The sequence below is a fragment of the Hetaerina americana genome, unplaced genomic scaffold (assembly GCF_022747635.1).
Source record: "Hetaerina americana unplaced genomic scaffold, ioHetAmer1.1.p SCAF_6, whole genome shotgun sequence".
Classification (NCBI taxonomy): Eukaryota; Metazoa; Arthropoda; class Insecta; order Odonata; family Calopterygidae; genus Hetaerina; species Hetaerina americana.
The window spans coordinates 46,712,080-46,733,313 of NW_027287205.1; the positions used below are offsets into that span (position 1 = coordinate 46,712,080).

Below are 21,234 nucleotides of genomic sequence, written 5' to 3' on the forward strand. Positions count from 1 at the left end.
CTTATGATATTGTGTCCCATATTTAAATATTGTAACTCATACTCTAGCCGTTCCATACGTTAGAATATTATCTATGAGTTTCCTTGAAGCTGCTAAATAGACCTTAGCCGAGAGTTTGTGAAGACGAAAGTAAATTTTCAATGCAGCTTCAGCTACCACCTTAATGCTTGCTGTAGATGAATTGAACATGTTGCGAATCACAATGGTTGCTTCCAAGATAATATGCAGGTAATATCAATATAACTTATGCCGAATATACATAAATAATTCTGCTAAAAATACAACACAAAAAGAATTTCTTCCCATTGAATATTTATTATTAGGTAATCTACCGGTTAAGGTAGGTTTTGGATGGATACAGCTCCTAAATAAAATGTTCTGACTCCTAGCAAAACACAACATCCTACTTTGCATCAGGCCCCTCTTCATCTCTGGGTACTTTCTTCCTTCCTTCATCCCGTCTAACATCCCTATCCTGTTCCTTCCCTTTCCTCGTTTGCCTAACATTCTCCCCTCTATCACAGTCTTCGACATCCCGCTGCCGGGGAATACCCCCTTCATCCACTTTTCCTGCCTCCATAGGATTTCTCCCAACAAACCCCTCTCTTCGCCCACCGTACCAAGTACTTCCTCCTTTGTTTTCTTCTCGGTCCATTTCACATTCTCCATTCTTCTCCAAACCCATATTTCAAAAGCCTCCAATCTACGTCTATCCTCCTGCTTCAATGACCACGTTTCCGCACCGTACATAGCCAAGCTCCTTATCAATCCCATTGAATAATATATATATATAAATATATTTGCTCTTTCCACATGTATTTTGAGTAATAATTTTATCCAATGGCATAAATAAACAGAAAAGGACGTCCGTATAATTAAACGAAAAGTATTTAAGGGTAAAACAACGTTGAAGGACAAATATAGGATTCCAAGTAGTTTCTCCGAATATTGAGTTAAGATTGAATCTCATTTTAATATTAGGACAGATAGTTTTCGTTACAGCAAGATAGAACATACCATAGGCAAACCACTAAATGATAGTGCAACTATTCACTATTAATTAACTTTCTGAGGAAAAATAAATCCACTAATGGAGCCTCGCGTTCATTGCATAGATAATTCCATCTGGATAAAAAAACTTTTCATTTTTCATTACCAAGATTCATGTTTTCTAACCTGCATTACACTCGCGTCAGCGGGTATAAAATATATTTACATATAACGTAATCATGAAAAAATCTAATAATTGCCAACTATTCCAATGTTATGCAAATTTAATCGATTTTTTCTTATTGGAGAAATACTTATTCTCCTTTGGTATTAAGAGTACTCTGCGTTACATCGATGACGCAAAAGACCATGATTCACTTCCCCAGTCCAGGAATTCAACATGACGTATTCTGTTCACCAAAATGATTAATTTTACCTTCAATAATCGATTTCATGAAAGGAAACTTAAAATTGGTGAGTGAGCCTCTTAACTAAGAGATCCTTCCGGCAGGGGAAACCCTGTCAAGGTAGAATACGAACTATTACAGATTTTCGTTCGACTCCACTCGAAACTCGAACGGTAAAATGCGCACACGTTTCAGGTTAATACCATAAAGAAAAGCGTTCTCCTCCCACGATGCAATCTGCCGCGTATGTTATCCCTCTTCCCACGCCTTTTTATACGTGGGTACAATATATGTATTTTTCCAACCTCATATTTTTTCTTTTCCTTCCTCGGCTCCGATAAGACTTCCTTCTTCTGCGTTTCCTACAGCAAGACAACATGCAGCAGTAAACAAGGGAGCAAAAGGTATGGCTGCAGGAAATTTCCGAGGGAAGTAAATAACGACGTCGTCTCCATCTCGGTTCTTTCGTCCTATATCTCTTTCTCACTATAACCTCCTCATACTTCACCCGCCATTCTTACGGTCCCAGTTTTATATTAACCGCCTGACGTCACAGGAATCGTAAAAAAAATTCCTCGAAGAAGGACGCGTTTTGGGTCATATAACCGAGGCGAAGACATTACTCACCTAGCATCTCCGACGAGACATTACCTCCTTCTGGAAGCACACGGCAGGCCAAAGCGCTAAACCGCGGCGCATTCCCCTCTGATCTACCCTCAACCTTTCTAGCTTACATCGCAATGAGATCGGTGCTCCTTCAACCACGCCCTGGACTCATCAGTCAATTCCACAAACGCAGAAAATTCTTTCTTCCGATTCTTTTAACTTCCAAACGCCCCCAAATTATAACCCTTTGTTAGTGGTGAGGAATAATTATCTTAGGCCACCATATATATATATATATATATATATATATATATATATATATATATATATATATAACACTTTTTGAAAGTCTCACGGACGTGAATAAGTAAGTGAGTGTAATAAGTAAATAAGTGAGGACGTAAGTGTTATACATTATATATATATATATATATATATATATATATATATATATATATATATATATATATATATATACACACACACATACATACATTTCCTGCGAAAAAGAACATTCTTCAGCGACAACCGAAATACATAAAAACTTTGATTAAAATATTTATAAACAGAAACAAAGAGAAAGGAAACAAATATCTAGTTGACCTTTCGACGGCACACTCATAATTAGATTCACGCTTCTGATAATGACATCCGTACCGTCGAAACGTCAACTAGATATTAGATTTTCATTTATCTGTGTTCCTGCATTTCTTTTAATGAAAGATTATATGTATACACGTGATTCTACACAATTGGCTCTATTGAACGCTTTCTCAAAAACTAAGAAATAAATATATATATATATATATATATATATATATATATATATATATATATATATATATATATATATATATATATATATATATATTCGTGAAGGATTCTTGGGTCTTCCACCGGGTCAAGGGTTCCATAATGGCCGACGTTTCGATGCCCGACTCGTGCATCGTCTTCAGGGTCGAAACGTCGGCCATTATGGAACCCTTGACCCGGTGGAAGACCCAAGAATCCTTCACGAATATATATATATATATATATATATATATATATATATATATATATATTAAAAAAAAGATACTTCGTATGGAATTTCGACCAAACTCACAGCATAAAATTCCGTTGAAGACGGCTGTAATACAGTTCCACCCTAAGTGCACTTTCTCATTCTATTATCAATAGGCAAATTCAAAGATACACCTTGGAAAGCGCTTCGCACGATGGAAAGCTTTGGTAAATACACTACTTCATTCAAAACGAAGGTACATTTCATTACCGTGACTGTGTCAACTAGAGTTCCGTCCTCTCAATTTGATGCGTAAGTGGAGAGCGAATCGTTCCTTTGACGGCGGAGTGGAGAGAGAATTTTTATGAGGAACGTGTAAGGGGAGCAAAGGAAGTCGGTAAACTCCGAACTCCAAAGGCCTTACATGGTCCACGATGTCTCGTGTTCAATTGAACAATGAACCGGATGAATGAGAGCGTGTCCGATGGTGATTCACCAGGGTGGCCCACGGCAGAATCCATCTCTTGGACGAATGATCAATGTTAAACATTTGCGAAGACAAGCTCGGGCACTAGTTGGCATAGACCAACTCGCTTACCGTTCGTTGTTGACGAAACGATTCGACGGGCATAGGGGGCAAGAGAGAGGAGGCTACGGAGGAGCGAATCACCCATTGTGTTATTGGAAGAGAGGAGCACAAGCGAATGGCGAGGAATTAATGAACACAAACACAATCTCACACTCACACAAACAAGCGTCCACGCACGCACCGAAGATAATAGGTGAATGATGTTAGGAACCGCAAGCCCTCTGTGCGTCCGAACAAATAGTAGTGTCAAGTGTCTTGCTTGGAGGTCTAATATTTCTTTCTGTGATTCCTAACTCGGACAAAAATTTGAAGGGATAGTAAGCATAAAAATATACACGCGAAGAGAATTGCAGGTGACCAAGGCGGATTGTAATCTCATCTAAGCAGTTAGTGCTTCCATATTCTAATAAAAAAATCCAGTGGAATAAATTTGCAGATTTCCATAGTTTTTGTGTTATAATCACCTCTATCAAAGGATAAAGAAATGATGACCAGAGAGTAGAGAATATTTTAAATATATATACAACCACTAGCGCATTCACTAGAGTTTAAACGGTACTATTATTGGTATAAGGGAATTAACTTAAGATATTAGAAATCTTTAGTTAGCAAATTACACGAGTAAATGCGTTAACACGGTTTAATTCATATTAATGGACCCCAACATAACCTCACAATTTCCGTTCATTATGTATCAATACTTAACTACCCTCCCCCGAACTGCTTGCTTTTGGGGAGGGCAAAGGTAAAAAAAAGTCTGACCATAGGTTTTTTAAGATAGCCTTTTCCAAATTTTTCCCTCACTTGCTTACCATTGCGCACTCATTATTACGTCATAAGGCTGAATAAAATAATACGTAAAAAATATTGTTTATACATAGGCGTCACGATTTATTGAATATCATAAAAGACTAAGAGTATACTCTTAAAAGTTATCAAAATTATATTTTTCAATCTAAAGATTTACTAATGTTTGTATTTAATTTACTTTGGGATTAAAATTCAAGGTAATACAATGGAGAAACGACGGAAATATTTTAATAATAAATTAACAAGCAAAATTGATAAATCTACGCTAGTTAATCGTGTTTAACAATCGATTAAACTTCAACTGCCGCTAAGCCAAACATATCCACATAGACTGTTACGCATACGTGATGCATATCCTATTATAAAAAATGCGAAATTCATGTCAAAATTTGAATGATAAACAATCAACTGAACGTCAGATCACACCACTTTAGCAGTTAACAAAAACACCTCCAAGAAACCTTCAAAATAAAATTGTAGAGGTCGAATGTCTGCATACTCCCGCTAAATTAAAGTTTTGTATTATAAACTTTAAATATCGCTGAAATTGCAGAAAAAGCAGGTGAAAGTCATCCCTTGCGTCGAAGAATTATCTTCCTCTTCTAAATACTTCCGCCTAACAATGATCTTAAAAAGGATGATGCACGAATCTTAATTAACCGTCTCTATAATTATCATGCATGCACTGCATATAAATGTAGTTACACGGATATTGCCGTAGGCCAGACACTAACTAAGTGTTATATCACGTTCGAGAGGATGAAACTGGGAGGACTGTTGAGGAAATAAAATGTAGGGTAATTAACCGGAATTACAAGAGAGGAGAATCACTGTGCTCTAGAGAAGATTATGAGATAGGAATCGCAGGTAAGATAAATAAAAAAACTGGAGCATATCAAATCAGGGATACCGAAAGCCGCAAAGGAAAAAATTGGAAAATTAATAAGGAAATGGACTAGAAAACCATGGATTACGGATGAAATGATTAAAAACATGAGATAAATTAATGGTAAAATGTAAACAGAGAGGCACAACGAAAAGCTAAAATAATTTATATATGTTATCGAAGCGGGAAACTAATAGTTCACAAGGAGCTAGGACCTGGAATTTTATGCAAACCTTTGCAGAAACTTAATAATATATATTTATTTATTTCTTAGTTTTTGAGAAAGCGTTCAATAGAGCCAATTGTGTATAATCACGAGTAGTGAATGCTTCGCAGACACTAAGAGTAGATCAGAGGAATAGGCGATTTGTCCGCGACCCGTACGTCTCAGGCTGCTTAGGTGCAAGAAACCAACGGTGAATCTGGATGGGCTATGATAAGAAAAGGAGTACGTCAGGAGAAGTCACTATCACCAGTGAATTTCAACATATATGGATCTAGAGAAATGGGAAGAACTGGAGATAGGAATAATGTCGGTGGGCAATTCATGAAATCAGGTAAATTTGTGGATGATCAAAATTTGGTCAGCCAGTAAATAAAGAGGCTGAAAAATTTATGAGCGCTTCGGAATGTCAGTTACATAGCACTGGATAAATTTAAAAAAAAAAACAATTTAATGAGATTTTTTGAAAAAGAAAAAGGATAATTAAGTATTGAAATCGTAGTTTATAAACTAAAGCAGGTGGCACAGTTTACCTATCTCAGAAGTACAAGTAGTACTTGTATTCTGAACCAAAATGGTCAAAAATAGTACGTACAATACGAGGAAATGCTTTCTGTAAAGAATCTTTCACAAATAGGGGAGAATGGATATCAGGGACGTTGAGTAAGGATGTGAAAAGGTTTGTTAAAACTTTGATATGGAGCGTGAATTCTTACGGTGTGGAAACAATCGTCGAAGCGATATGAGAGATTTTGAGGCTTTTGCAATGTGAGTGTCGGGAATGATAGAAAAGATTAAATGGACATAATAGAAATCACACACAGAAGTTCCATTCAAGGTAAGGAAAAAAGGAGCAGGGAGAAATTCAAAACAGGCAGGGAAAATGGCTGCAGAGCCTTTTGGTTGGCTTGGAATCCTGAAGACTGGGGTAAAAAGGAGAATGTAAGGCAAGCAAGGAAGGTGTAGAATAGGATAGTGCTTTTAAGATGGAATGAAGCTAAGAAGAAAGCTTGCGAATTTGAAGATAAGCTTTTTGTTGTGTCTGATATTAGGTTATGATTGGCTGGTAAAGGCAAGGATACGTATCCTTATACCGTTGCATAACCTGTGTCCTTATCGTGTTCTTCAAATTATATAATTCCTTCGCATACCGCCAAGGGTGAAGAGCCAAAATAGGAATATCGGCCCTCAGCATGATATTTAATGACATATATGAGAGAATTTTTCATAACCATTATTTCTCAGCGTAAAGTCATATGATTGGGATGTTTTCATAAATTTTTATCAATAGCATAATAGAAGCTCAAGGTATTTGTCTATTTTGTATTTTGTATCCTGATATGCGTTGAATCCTTTCGTTATTTTTGAGTGAAATCCTTAAGTAAAAATGGATAAGCACGAAAAGGATAAATAAAGGACACATGGGTGAAAATTGCAAAGATACTTTTCCTGACGAACGGAAATATTTTAGCAATTACAAACTGCGAACTGGTGCAGATGTAGTCTATTTCTGTGTTTACATTTTAGAATTGCCAAAAATAATTACATTTATGTAAATCTGTCACTACAGGTATCCTGGGTGAGACATCGAGACATACACCTACTGACTGTTGGGAGATACACTTACACAAGTGATCAGCGCTTTGAAGCCCTTCATTCCCCTCACACGGAGGACTGGGCTTTAAGGATCAGATATCCGCAGAGGAAGGACTCTGGAATTTATGAGTGCCAGATAAGCACAACGCCCCCAATCGGACATTTTGTTCATCTCAACGTAGTGGGTAAGTACAAAATAATTAATAAGAATCATTCCAATTCTAATATCCTTGCACTTCTTCCCTGAATATATTTTATAAGGCTATAAACTTGCTATTACCTTTCAATAACGAATGAGCTACTAACCTGATGCTTACACTAAACACATCATAATGAACATTTCATACAGTAGGATTTTCATAGTTTCAAGTTATTTAAAGAGATTGAATGGGTCCTGATGAAACTGTAATGATTATCAAGCCATCTTATTTCTTGTTATTTTCATGAACGGACAGATCAGAACAATTAATAACAGCAATAGAAGGTGAATGGTAAAAATAAAAAAGTATCAAATTCAATATGGTTGTTTTTTCTATAAGATGACACCCGCATTTTTGGCACCAAGTAATGCAATATAACAGTGAAATTCTCATTTTAAAATTAACGTTTACAATTATTTTACGCAACAAAGATATGAATGTTAAAATGCGAAGGAACTTACGACTACTGGGATGAGTCCACCGGGTTATGTTCTGCATTGCTGCCGACATATCAACTGAAAACTCGTCCATCATCTTCAGTCCTGAAGATGATGGACGAGTCGTCCGTGGAAACGTTGGCAGCAGTGCGGATCTTAATTCGGTGGAAATCCCGAGAAGAATTCATCACGAGAAGACGCCGGGAAAACATTAGATCCTTCTACATAAAAAGATTAGGTTTGTTTTCCACATAGCTTATCGCTTCATTATAAGCGATTCCAGATAATTGATAATTACTATGCAATGCCGACTTATCACCCGCAAGGAATTCCAGCTAGGAAAAAACAGAATAGGGAGAGGGATAGCAAATATTCTTACCTTTTGTAGTGGTTCCATTCCACTGGGCGAAGTCCCTCGAGGTTTGAATATCTATGCAATCCCCGTCAAGTCTAGAAAAACAATGCAAAGTAAGTGAATGGGTCAATTAGAGTTGCGAAAATTGAAGTTATGAATATTCCAGTCTACAGCTAGAAATGTTTATTCCGCCGTGTTCCCTTGGGACGGCTATTTTTGTGAAAGTGAATACGTATAGAGTACGAGCCCACTTCAAAATTTATCTCAACCTTTTCACAACCTTTTAAGTGGCTTTTGAATCCAGAAAAAAATCAACATCTGCTCTACATTCTCAGTCCAAAGTCCTTAACTTTCTTAAACTTGAGTGTGTGTGAGAGAGAGAAAGTCACAAATCCACAACTTGGAGCACTTAACATTTTTAGGACCCACCCCACTTCTTTCTTACATTTATCAACACCTATTATATTTCTCGGAAAGAAAATCCTCTTTTATTTAGATTCATAATAAATAAGAGCTTGAGAAAAACGAGAAGCTAACACGAATCAACAGCCAAACAATCAGCTCTCAAGCCACTTATTTTTTGCACCCTGAAAGTTCATTCGGCACCCGCACTGTGTGACGCTCTCACTCTTTCGCCTACTGACATTTTCATAAACCTTTGTTTTACATTTCTCATAACCTAAGAAAAATGCTTCCTTCTGTCACCTCTTTTTAGTCTTTGTTAAGGTCTGCCATTTCTTGAGTGTGGCGTCATCACCTCGACGTCAGAGTTCGCAAATTACTTAGAATCGTCCTAAAGGTAGGTCGTCATCAGGGCATACGTAGCTGCGGATATGCCCAAAGTTTTTAGTATGATCTTTTTCTCCATGCAGGACAACTTTAAGTTTTGGCTTATATATATTCAAAACAAACGAATAAACAACTTTTACAGTGCTATTAATTGTTATTTACCATCCGAAACAAGTATCCAGAAATTTTTTCAGGACTTCAAGACAAGAGTAAATGAAATATTCTTATCTTTTCTCAAATTTGTATTCCCAGGTGATACTGAATGTAAACGCGAACTCATTTTGAATAGATTACTTCCTACTAATCTTCCCCTTTCATAGTTGTACAAACTATCGGGAGTTTTTATGGCTTGATTTGTGTCAAACGCGCGAAAAAAATTCATTCTCCCAGATTATCATGAGCAAAGTTACTAGAGCTACGAAGCAGAGTTGATTTTCTATTATGAAAATAAGGAAATTATTAGCGTAACTGTTCAAAGGATTTCCAGCTCCAACTGATCAACAGCTACTATTGCCACAAAATATAATTCAAAAAGTGTAAGCCAAATTATAATATTTTTTACAATCTTGGATACTTGAAATCAACCACTAATGATACGTATGAGTTCTAACAAGAACTTTAGTCAGTGGTCATATTTGCAGGACGTTGAATACAGTGTGACCACAGGGAAGTATATTCAACTAAAAACTTCATCATCATCAGGCAAAATATAGTATACTATTATAGTATTACGAGTGCATTGTCAACGCAGGAACCTTGTAAGAGTTGAGAATGCTATATTTTTCGTAGCCTCACCTGTTTTTGAAAAGATAAGTGTTTCTTTCAGTACAAAAGGGAATTTTTGTTACATGAAAAATAGTAGTCAAATAGATTCAAGCTTTAGTATAATAACTTAGTTTTAATATGGTCGAGAACTATACGACGTGCCTGAACATCTCTTATACGAGTATAATCTTAAAATTGGAAAATTTGACGAAGATGCTATGATGACTTCACTGTCACATAATCAGGTAGAAAACGTAAAAACCAATGGCTGTCTCAAAATGAAGAAACATATTGATGCTACATGTTCTCTGATGGCACTCCAAAAATGTGGATCCGCAACACCGAAGAAGATTTTTTCCGGTAAAAAATGATTATTTACCAAAGAAAATATAATTTTTACCATATATTTCGTAATAGAGAATGAAACACTTTAACATATTTTCCTCTTCATTATAATTTGAAACTGCATTAAGGACAATACTTCGTACAATACAATTCATTGCAATACAATCATGAAAACATGACTTAAGCTTATCCTTAATCAATGAATGAAAATAAGATAAATTATACGAATAACGCTTATTTGTGTGGTAAAGTCCTCAATCCCTCCTGAGTTAAGAAACATATCAATAAGGTTAGATACCGAGCAAAATATAACAAAAAAACATTCTTTCTGACACGATATCTTCATTAAAAGGTAAATATAATTTTGACTCGAAGAAGCTCGTAATAAACGAAAAAGTTGTATGCAGAACGATAAATAATATGTAAAAATAATATTTGAATATTTTATCTCAAGTTGCAATATCAATATATACACCATTCATGTGAATCTGCCATTGGTACTCCTATCTGGAACTTTAGTGTAATTATTTATGCAACTGGAACTGAAAATAATTTTCCGAGAAGCTTTACCGAAAGGCAAATTTATACGCTCAAGCCTGTGGGACCAGTAAGACACCATTCACAATCGCACAATGCCTAGAGCCTACATATCCTCCTCGATTACCTGGTAAGCCATTAAACAGTTAGAGGCATTCAGTTAGGATAACAAGACATTCCAGAAGGAAAAGAGGCATATTTGCGCAGCATTTTGCGTGAGGTAACTATGAAACGTGGCGAATATTTACGGAATAAGACGAACAAGTTTTAAAAATATGTTCAGTTAAAATGGTTTAGCATCAATGAAAAATTCGTAATTGTTTGTCTTAAGTTCGTTATTCGTATAAAGAGCATTAAACCAAAAATTCTCGTCCTCAAAGTAGCCAATTGACACTATCCTTTATTACCAGAGCGCTCCAGGGCCCTACCAAAATGAAACCCATCCTCCCACACATACAGTTCATTTCTTTCCCGCCAGAGGGTCCACTTTGTCTCTCTCCCTTTAGCTTCCTCCCCGCATTTATTTTCTGTCCGATTTCTTCCAACACACCCCACTTGAAGCCACACCTGCACACTAGAAGGAAAAAAATGGCTCTCCAAAACCCACACCCCTCATTCCCTCGTGCCTATTCCGAAGAGAAGGGAGTAATTTTGCATCCCTCACACGCCTTTACTTCTAGAAAGAATATCTCCCGTATTTATCTTTCTTTTCAAATAGCCACTTGGTTCGTTCTAACCCGGTAACTCTATGGGGCAGGATGACAATGAGAGAGGGAGAGCGTGAGAGAAAGAAATCCCTGTGTAATTTGGATCCTATCCCCCATTTACACTTGACTCCTCTAAGGTTCGCGTCCCTTTTTATCGGAAGACTTCCTAATGATCTAAGGGACCGGAATGCGCAATTGAATTATCTCTTTCTTCTCTCCAACATTCTCTCACTCTCGCCTGAGTCCAATTTTGATTCGCATTAAAGCAAATTTCAAATAACTTTCCCTTCCCTTTACCCATCATTATTCCGAAACCTTTAGGTTTTCTCTACGTTGTTATTCGAAGAGTCATTATTTTCTTCAATAAAGAAAGACCTTAACAAACCACTGCAAGAGCTTTGAAGTTTTTGAGTGTCTCAAATATATTTATGTCATTAGTGTTCCAAGTAAATTGCACAACTTTTATGTTATGCATTGCGTTATCCGGTAATATTCTTCGAAGGGAGAAATAATTTTGCTCGCAATATCCTTCATATTTCCCTTAAAAATGTATCAGGACAATAATGTAATTTTTTTAAATAATTTTCATCTGTGATGTGGATGTGGAGTAGGATGGATAAAGTAAAATATACGGAAAGAAAAACAAACAAAAAAGTGTAACAAGGCATGATGGAGGAGCAGAGGAGTTTTAGCAGAAATCCAAAAGAGGTAGAACAGTTGGATACTGAGCATTTTGATTCAGGATGGAATTATAAATACTGATAGACGGGAGAACGTTAGGAAAGCGCGGAAGGTGTAGGAATAGGTTTTATGGACAGAATGAACCTATGTGGAATTGAAGAAGAGGTTAATGTAGTTCGGGCTGTCAGGTTTTGGTGAAAGAAAGAGAAAAAACAACTTTGCACTTCCACACACTTTTTAATATAACACGACCATGGTTTCGATACTGCGCATCATCATCATCGAAGATGATGCGCAGCATCGAAACCATGGTCGTGTTATATTTAAAAGTGTGTGGAAGTGCAAAGTTGTTTTTTCTCTTTCTTTCACCCTCACCATGAAAGAATTCCACAAAGTTAAGCCTGAAACTGTTAGCCCTGCCATGTTTTGTCTTGCTGGGGGAAGCTAAAATATGTATTCGTGTTCAGTGTGTAGAGCCAAAACCAACGGTGGAATATCAATAATAATAATGAAACTCAATGATTGACATTAGGCAATAGTTAAAGTAAGATCTCCTAAAACCCACTCCATACTAACACGTTCTACAACATAACCCTTGCAAGTAAATCGCAAAGTGGCATTCCCAAGGGCGGTGATGTCTCTTCTTCGCCTAGCTACAATCATAAATGGGGCCGATTAGCAATCTGTATCAAATTCAAGATTTAACCTATACCATGGCCCCAGGTGTTTACTTAACCATTCCCCCAAGCAAAAGAAAAGACCCTATTCATATATCACTGTGGCAGTGAAAGTAGAAACTGTTGAAGAATTAAATCAAGTTAATGGTATTTTTGGTATACAACCTATCAAATATTAGATGAAATTATTTACCATTATCCTATATGAAATTAAGGTCAAAATGGAAAACACAACATTAGTCTTAGTAAACAGAAAATAAAAAAATTAGTCCAGGTAGAAACAAATATCATTTTAGGAGAATTAAATTTTGTATTTTAACTGTTCGACCATCCATTTGCATGCAGGCATAATCATATGTTCATCTTTTCTGGATCTGTCACATATAATTGGGTTCTTAAGTTCCATTACTTAAAGATTATTCTTTAAAATTTCTCCATTATGCAATACAAATAGTGGAATTTAAACACATATGACAAATACGTGTAACTCGCCGAAAAAATTTGTCTCCCACTTGACATCTCTGAAAGACGTTTGTTTGTTTGTCTCGTCACAAATCAAGAGTTTTTCAAACTTTCAAAGCAACTACGTTAAAATGCAGCTAGCCCTTGATAGCTACAGTGTAACGTTACAAGTAAAGGAAATCATCATACTAATTAATCCTATGCATGAAAAACACTCAGATTTCCTAGCGAAAAATGGAAATTTAGGATGCCATTACATAAAAACCATAACTAAATATTCCCATTCATTTTTTCAGCACATTGAAGGGATATTTAATTACCAATCACTCTGCTCAAACCGATGCTTAGTTTGATAGGCGAAGGTAGGGCTAATCTCACACAAGCTATAACTCCTACGCTCTATATTTATACATACATTTAGGGCGGGATGTAATTCCTTTCACGGTACTCCTTTGATTATCAAGGAAGATCTGGGGTTCAAAAAAACACGCAGCTTTTGGTAAAGCTCGGGCTTCCCTTAAGGCGTCGCCCAGAATTGGACTTCCAAGACTTCCTACATTCAATTCCACGCATGGAAATATTATTATCACTACGTTCACTTTAAGGAGTTAAACAAAGCCTCTGCGGGATACGTTTACTCAATGACTCCCGTACCGACATCTAAATTTTAGGTTATCACATGGGATACCGTAAAACATTATTAATACGTGAGTCAACCGAAGCAGTTATCCACTGTTGTTGAATAAAAAACACACGCCGATAGTTTTTAATACACACACTATTTCATGTCTTATGAAATAAAGCATGACAGAATCAGCGAGACAAGTTTTATAAATGTACACTTATCAATAAAACTCATTGTTTCATAGCCATATTGGCGGGGGAAATGATTCGAAATGAAAAATGAACTTCTTATCATCTCACTTTACATTGATTAATTAGATGCGTAGAGAGATGGAAGCCAAAATACTTGTTACACGCAAGTGAATAACATACCAGCTAATATTTCCATGGTGAAACGAAAAAAAACATATGTTATTCAAGACTATTATATGAGATTAATTTTCATAATGCACTGTTTTTTTTCATTTCCAATTACTGATAGGTTCATTTAATAACCATCGGTGTCCATTTTATTTTATTTTCCATTTCTGCTACGTGTAAGATAGATAATCCGATTTACCCATTCAACCGACCTACCGCACCCACGGCTTTAAACTCAGAACGAACAGTAAGGCCCCAAGTGTTCACACCACTAAGTTCCACGGAAAAGGTTAGCTAATTAAAACCATCCAAAATTTTCATCATTAAACAATATTCAAAGTGAAACGGGAATTGGACAGAGGACAAGCAGGAAATTAGCGGGTTATTCTGGGGAAAAGAATATTTTTCGGCACCACTTAAATAGGAAATTGCGACTCCGATGCAAAGCGTTCCGGGATAATATAGTATTTAGCATTCACGTCAAAATGTGCCGGTCAAAGTGAACGGATGGGTAATTCTCAAAGGGTACCCACGACCCTAGTTACACGAAGTACCTTATTCGTAGCAAGCCGTGGCGAGATAAATTAAATCCCCCTGCTTATTTACTGCAATTACGCTAATCTTGGGGATAAGTCCCTCCTTTTCTCTCTCCGTCTGATGGAAGCGAGAGGAGAGGGCTCGTCGAGGATCAGTGGGGGGAGGTTGGGAAAGGGTTAAATATGGAATATCCTAGATGGGGCTCGCGGCGGTCTTCAACAGGATTCTCTCGTCCGCGGTCGAAAATCCCCACCCGGCATCGTTCTTTTTTTTCCTCCCTTCTCATCCCTCCCACCTTTCTCCGCGCCACGGTCAATCCCCTCCCTCCTCCCGAACCATACCCCTCTTTATAAGCGCGACGATGCAAAGGTAAAGCACTCGGGAGATGAGGCTGGAGGTTGCGCCGTGAAGCGATGTGAGTGGCCCCTTGCTGAATCTCTCGTAAAAGTAGGCTAATGCTTAGCGCACTCCCTGAGTACTTCCTTCCTTAACTCTTCCGGGGGAGGGAGTGAATGAGGGGAAGAGGTGGAGGGGAGCAAGCGGAGAAGGTAGGGATGGAGTGGGACTGTGGAAGTGGTGAGCGGAGAGAGAGTGAGCGAGTGGAGGACTGGTATCAGAGTGAGCTCACTCCTCGGGAGCTTGCAAATGTGTGTTACGTGCAGCAAGCAGACGAGAGCGGCCAACACGATAGGGATTAAGAACTCCTCCGCTAAGTGCAACTCCTGCTCATGAGGTACGTCACCAGCTGTTGTGTAATCGCCTGCACATATTTGGCTCCGATGAATGCATGCGCTGGGTGCTGATGCCGTAGTTTTTCGGAGGGAAAGAGGCGAAAGAGGCAGGGGAAAAAATATCGTGTGCGAGAGAAATCCGGAGCTCGATTTTTAGGTCAATAGTTTTTGGGAATCTCCGACCCGTACACAAGAAGCCACTCCTGAAAACTGAACGTGATTACTTTTTTAATGCAAAAGTTTTCGCGGCATCATGCTGTAATACGCTCAGGAATAATAAAAGCCCACGTCTATTCATATGCAGATTTTTTTAACATTTCAACTCAAAAAATGTCATCAATACTTGAATTGCCCAACAATGGGAATTTTTTTGGATTGGCAACATTAGGTCATGCACCTGTATGCATTTTCTCATCCAAAAACACAAATATATACCTATATATCCGGAGATGAGTCACAAACATTTTCTTGTACTTCCGTAAGTGGTGTACGCAGGTTTTTGTATCCGTATCTGTTCATGGACATAAATATATATGCAAACTCACGAATTATTTCATTGGATATATTAGAATGCACTGGACATAACAGCTATGGACGAATAAAAATGATGCTTTACTCGTATTATTAGGTGACTAAACATCATTCAGTAAAAGAGTGAGAATGAAGAGAGACCAGAATGAACGGGAGGGTAGGGGAGATTTGTTAAGAGGGGAAGCGAGTTTAGGAAGAGAGAAATTTGGTAGGATTTCATAGACTGAAATATAAAGTCCGAGGGGTGGCAAAGCAAAGAAAGATTGCACGATTAGTCGACATTTTTCCAAGGGAGGACGTCTGCCTCGCAACTTGGAGAGCGGCGTCCAGGGGAGAGCGCGGATATTGAACAGTATTACAATATGGGCAGTGATTACAGTGGATGAGGAGATAGAAATTGCAATAGTCGGAAAGGTGTTTCAGATAAGGTTTTTGAATTCGAAATATGTTTGGGGAATAGAATATATGCGGAAAAGTTGGCATCCAGAGAAATAGTAAGAAGCACGTTAAAGTGTAATACTATATAAACGAAATGTATTAATCTACACATGAAAGCTATTCACGCAAGGGACAGAAACAAGAACGCTTAAGAAAACGTAAAAGTTTCCCACCGAAAGTGACGGCAAAATGTTCGAGCACTTGAGCCCGTCTTCTAGACCACGTGTGAGTGAGATCATAGTCCATCAGATTAGAACCAGAAACTATTCAGCAGCTGCCACCCTAAACAGCCAACGATCCAGTCACTAAGCTACTTAAAATTCAACGCCGTCCAGCAATACAACATAATCGTTTTTAAAAAACATTTCAAAACTGGAGGGATGAGGTTTGAGGGGACCTTAAAGACAAAAGAAGCGATTTAGATAGCCGTTTTCGAAAAGCCGTTCTAAAGCGTGAGAGAAGAGACGCACAGAGAATTGCTTCCAATATATTTCTCTGTTTTCATTTTTCTTTCATCCATCGTTCACTTATTTTTGATATCCTCTATCTTTGAAGTCAAAGAAGACCCTGGCTATTCTTTCGGCCTAATGGCTTTTTTCCGACTTCCTGTCAAAATCTGACACGATTTTTCTGTATTTAATGTTTACTCTTTAAATTATCTCAGATCATCTTGGCTATCCTCGATATTTTTCCCCTCCTTGTGACAATATCGCCGACCGCAGTTTATTATTCTCTCTATTGGAAGTGAATTCCTCTATTATTCGTAATTCAGTGCCATTCTGATCTTTACGTGGTATTTCACAAAGCTCCTTTTGACATGAATTGACGTTAAGAGAAAATTCCGGTAAAATTACATTCTCGAAACCATTGAGGAAAATTTCATCATGTTCTTTCAATTTATGCGATTGATAATACGTTTGTACCCATTTTCGGTACTTTTATAAAACGCAGATTTAAAATATTAAAATTAATTCTTTATTTTAATTTGAATATATGGCATAACGGCATATTTTATTTTAAGTTAGAAGATATTTTTATAATATAACGCAAGATTATTGGTAAATTGCTCTTAGCTGAAGGAGATATCAACTCAAAAATATATAATTGGAGATAGGGTAGGACGGAGATATTTTTTCACGGAAAAAACCGAGAGGAAGGATTTTAAAGGAAAATACCATGCCAGATAATCGCAAATGAATACCCATTTTCTGAATACATGTATCCTTTCAAAAGGCATCTAGTCTGTTTGATTTGAAGTGCAAACTACATCTTCAAAATGGACTTTCATGATCTCATCAAAAATTGCGGTGCGTTTTTTGGAAGGGAAGCCATGGAACGAACAACGTGATTGGTACTAGTACTTTCTACGACACACAGCAATCAAAAATGTCGATTTTTAACTCGATTCCAGAGAGCCTACTCAACCATTATAAGGGTCAACAACGGCTGCCAATTAAGCATCAGAAATTACAAACCTTGCAATTGTAAGCTAATACAACGCCATCGAGAAGTCCGACCTTCTGAGTGTGATTCCGCTTACAATGAAGATAGATGCTCTTTAATCCATAGTTTTACACAGGGGCATTACTTATGACTAATGTATCACTCTATACTTTTACTAATTCCCACAAGCATTTAACACACACAAAGTAAATATTCGGGCTTGAAAGATTTGGTTTTAAGGAAATTTATCTCCATTTTCTGATTTTTTAAAAATATAAAAATGCAGTCATCTTGGGTCAAGTTAAAATTGTAATCGTTGCATAAAAACTAATAAATTTTATCATTTTCATCTATACTACCTTGATCAAAAGGTTCCCGGAATAACCACCGTGTGGCGCTCCCATCGTTCCGATTTGAGTTCTGTTTTTTTTTGTTAAATTGGTACATCTGTTGTTGATATTCCCTTTAAATCTTAGTGTCATAACTTGACATTTGCAAAAGTTACGTAGCCAAGAGTACATCTATCTCTGTGTGTGTTGGCGATTTTTTACAATTGCAGAAATGGATTTAAATTTGCAACAACGAACCTGTATTAAATTTTGCGTAAAAAACGGATTTAGTGGCGCACGGACGTTGGAAATGTTGGAAAAGTGTTTCGGCAACGATTCTCTAAAAAAAACGGTCGTTTACCAGTGGCACGAGCGGTTCAGAAGTGGTCGTGAGTCAATCGAAGATGATGAACGCAGTGGCAGACCATCGACATCGAAAGTCGGTGAAAAAATTGATAAAGTAAAAGAAATGTTGGTCAATAACCGCAAATTAACCATCAGAGAAATAGCGGAGGACTTGAACATTGCCTATGGATCCGCCCAAGACATTGTGGTTAATGATTTGGGTTTCCGTCGTGTAGCAGCAAAGTTGGTGCCAAAAGACCTCAATTTCATGCAAAAAAGAGACCGTGTTGACGTCGCAAAAGACATGATTTGCGAGGCTGAATCCGATCCCACATTCATCAAAAGGATCATTACTGGAGACGAGACGTGGGTTTATTAGTACGACACGCAATCCAGACATCAGGCAAGTGAATGGCGTTCACCAAATGAGCCGAGACCAAAAAAACCACGTCGTTTTCAGTCAAAAAAGAAGGCAATGCTGACGGTTTTCATGGATTACAACGGTGTAGTGCATCATGAATTTTTGCCAGAAGGCCAGACAGTAAACAAAGAGTATTATTTGGGCGTTATGAGACGTTTGCGTGAAGCAATTCGCCGAAAGAGACCAGAAATGTGGGCAGAAAACTCGTGGATTTTGCACCATGATAACGCACCGTCGCACAGTGCTATCATTATTCGTAATTTTTTGACGAAAAATGCAACAAATACCATCCAACAGCCACCGAATTCACCTGATTTGGCTCCCTGTGACTCCTTTCTGTTCAATCGAGTTAAAAAACCATTACGGGGAACGCGTTTTAGCAGCCGAGAGGAAGTAATGGAAAAATCGCAGGAAGCACTGATGGACATACCGAAAACCGAATTAAAAAAATGTTTCGAGGATTGGATCAAGCGCTGGCATAAGTGTGTTGCAGTCGATGGGGATTACTTTTAAGGGGACAATATAGATTTAGATGAATAAACTTGTATTTTTAATTTTCTGAATAAATTCCGGGAAATTTTTGATCAAGGTAGTATGCTTCCTTCTTGCATATTCTGAGGTCAGGTCAAGTAAACTTGAATTTTTTCTCGTGAAACACTAATTCATGAAAATGGCGTACGAGGGTATTCCCAGAAGTACCCGCCCCAACAAAGGAAAGAAAAATTTTGGAAAAAATATACTTATTTTTCTACATAATTCTATTATCATCATTTTCTTTCAGCTCTATACATATTTTCCAGCGATGTTCAATAAGTTCGATACCCTTTTTACAATAAGAACTGTCTTGCTCCTCAAAATAGCCATTAACTGCCGACATCACTTGCTCACGGTTGGAAAATCTTTGACCACTGAGCCATTTTTTTCAAGTTTGCGAACATTAATTCATCAATTTTGGTTATTGCATTAACGGATTTTTCAGCTGGAGCATTATCTTGATAAACAACGCTTTCTCTTTAGCCAAATTCGGCCGCTTTCGCTTGATTTCTTCGTTCAAACGTCGCAATAAGTTCGCATAATGCTCGCCGTTGTTAGTTTCTCCTTTTTCAGGATAGTCAATGAAAATCATACCATGCGTATCCCACAAAACCAACGCCATGACCTTGCCTGCAGATGAAACGGTCTTCGCCTTCTTTGGAGTTGATTCTCCCTTTTGAATCCATCGTTCTGATTGTTCTTTTGTCTCGGATTAGAAGTAATGGACACATGTTTCATCAATGGTTACGAAATGGCGCAAAAATTCTGCTTTGATGCAGTAAAACTTTGCTAAACACACTTCTCCTTCTTTGCGAAACGTCTTCACGTTACTGGTTTTGCTCGAGTGTGAGCAAACGCGGCACCCATCTTGCACAAAGCTTTCTCATATCCAAATTTTCAGTTGATATGCGATGTACCGCACTTTGAAAGCCCACTACGTCTGCTAACTCGCACACTTTCAGCTGACAATCACCCAGTATCAATTTGTGGATTTTCTTCACCGTTTCCTGAGTCGCCACCTCATTTGGTCGACCAATGCGATGATCGTCTTGTCAGCTCGTACGGCCTCATTTAAACTCTGCCACCCAACATTTTACTGTCGCAAACGAATGAGCAGACTCACCCAGAGTAGAATTCAGTTCAGTTTTTATATCGATTGGGCTGAGGCCTTTCAAATAGAAGTATTGTTTCGCAAAACGATGACCAATTTTCTCCATTTCCACAAATTCACTAAAAACGTTCACTATCGATGGCTTCCGCACAAATTCTAAACAACGTGGCGTCTTCAAACTTGAAGCATATGCTTCAGAGGTTGCATTATTTCTAATACAGGGATATTTTTTTAGCAACTACCATCATCTCTAGGCTAGGCAGGGTACTTCTGGGCCTTCTCATGTATCCACAGCGTCTGTGGAGCGTCGCTTGATTGTAGGAAAGAAAACTTTCACACCAATGGAAAATAATCTTCTTTCTCCATTATTTTTCAGTGTGAATGATAACTTTAGTTTTCCCTAACAGCAGTATGAGTAGCGCATTATGCACATGGTCTGATCAACAAAAGTAAGTTCTATAGAGTGCACTGCAGCGAAAAATGTAACAGTTTGAAAACAAAAATTGCGGTGACGCATAATGGGGTCGTTCTTAGGCATTATAATACCTTACGCTCAAGGGAATTTTCTGAGAAGAATGTCATATAGAGAAGTAAAAGGAAGGGCAGAAATACATTGGCAGAAAAGATGGGGAGCTGGGATTCTTCCCTCAGGTATATTTATACTGTTGAGGTGAAAGGTGCTTTCGAAGGAAACAGGAAAACTTTACCCCCATACGAACACGTCCAAATCCTCTCTTCGAGAGAGGGAATGAAAAGTAAATGATG

General features: G+C 37.7%; 1 protein-coding gene across 1 annotated transcript in view; it reads left to right on the forward strand.

The window, feature by feature from the left end:
- The window catches only part of LOC139695092 (neurotrimin-like), an 864,799-nt gene that overhangs the window by 642,399 nt on the left and 201,166 nt on the right, over window positions 1-21,234 (forward strand). The window contains exon 3 of the mRNA XM_071593718.1: window positions 7,085-7,295. Within this exon, the coding sequence (XP_071449819.1) occupies window positions 7,085-7,295 (211 nt within the window). The remainder of the gene's footprint in view (window positions 1-7,084; window positions 7,296-21,234) is intronic.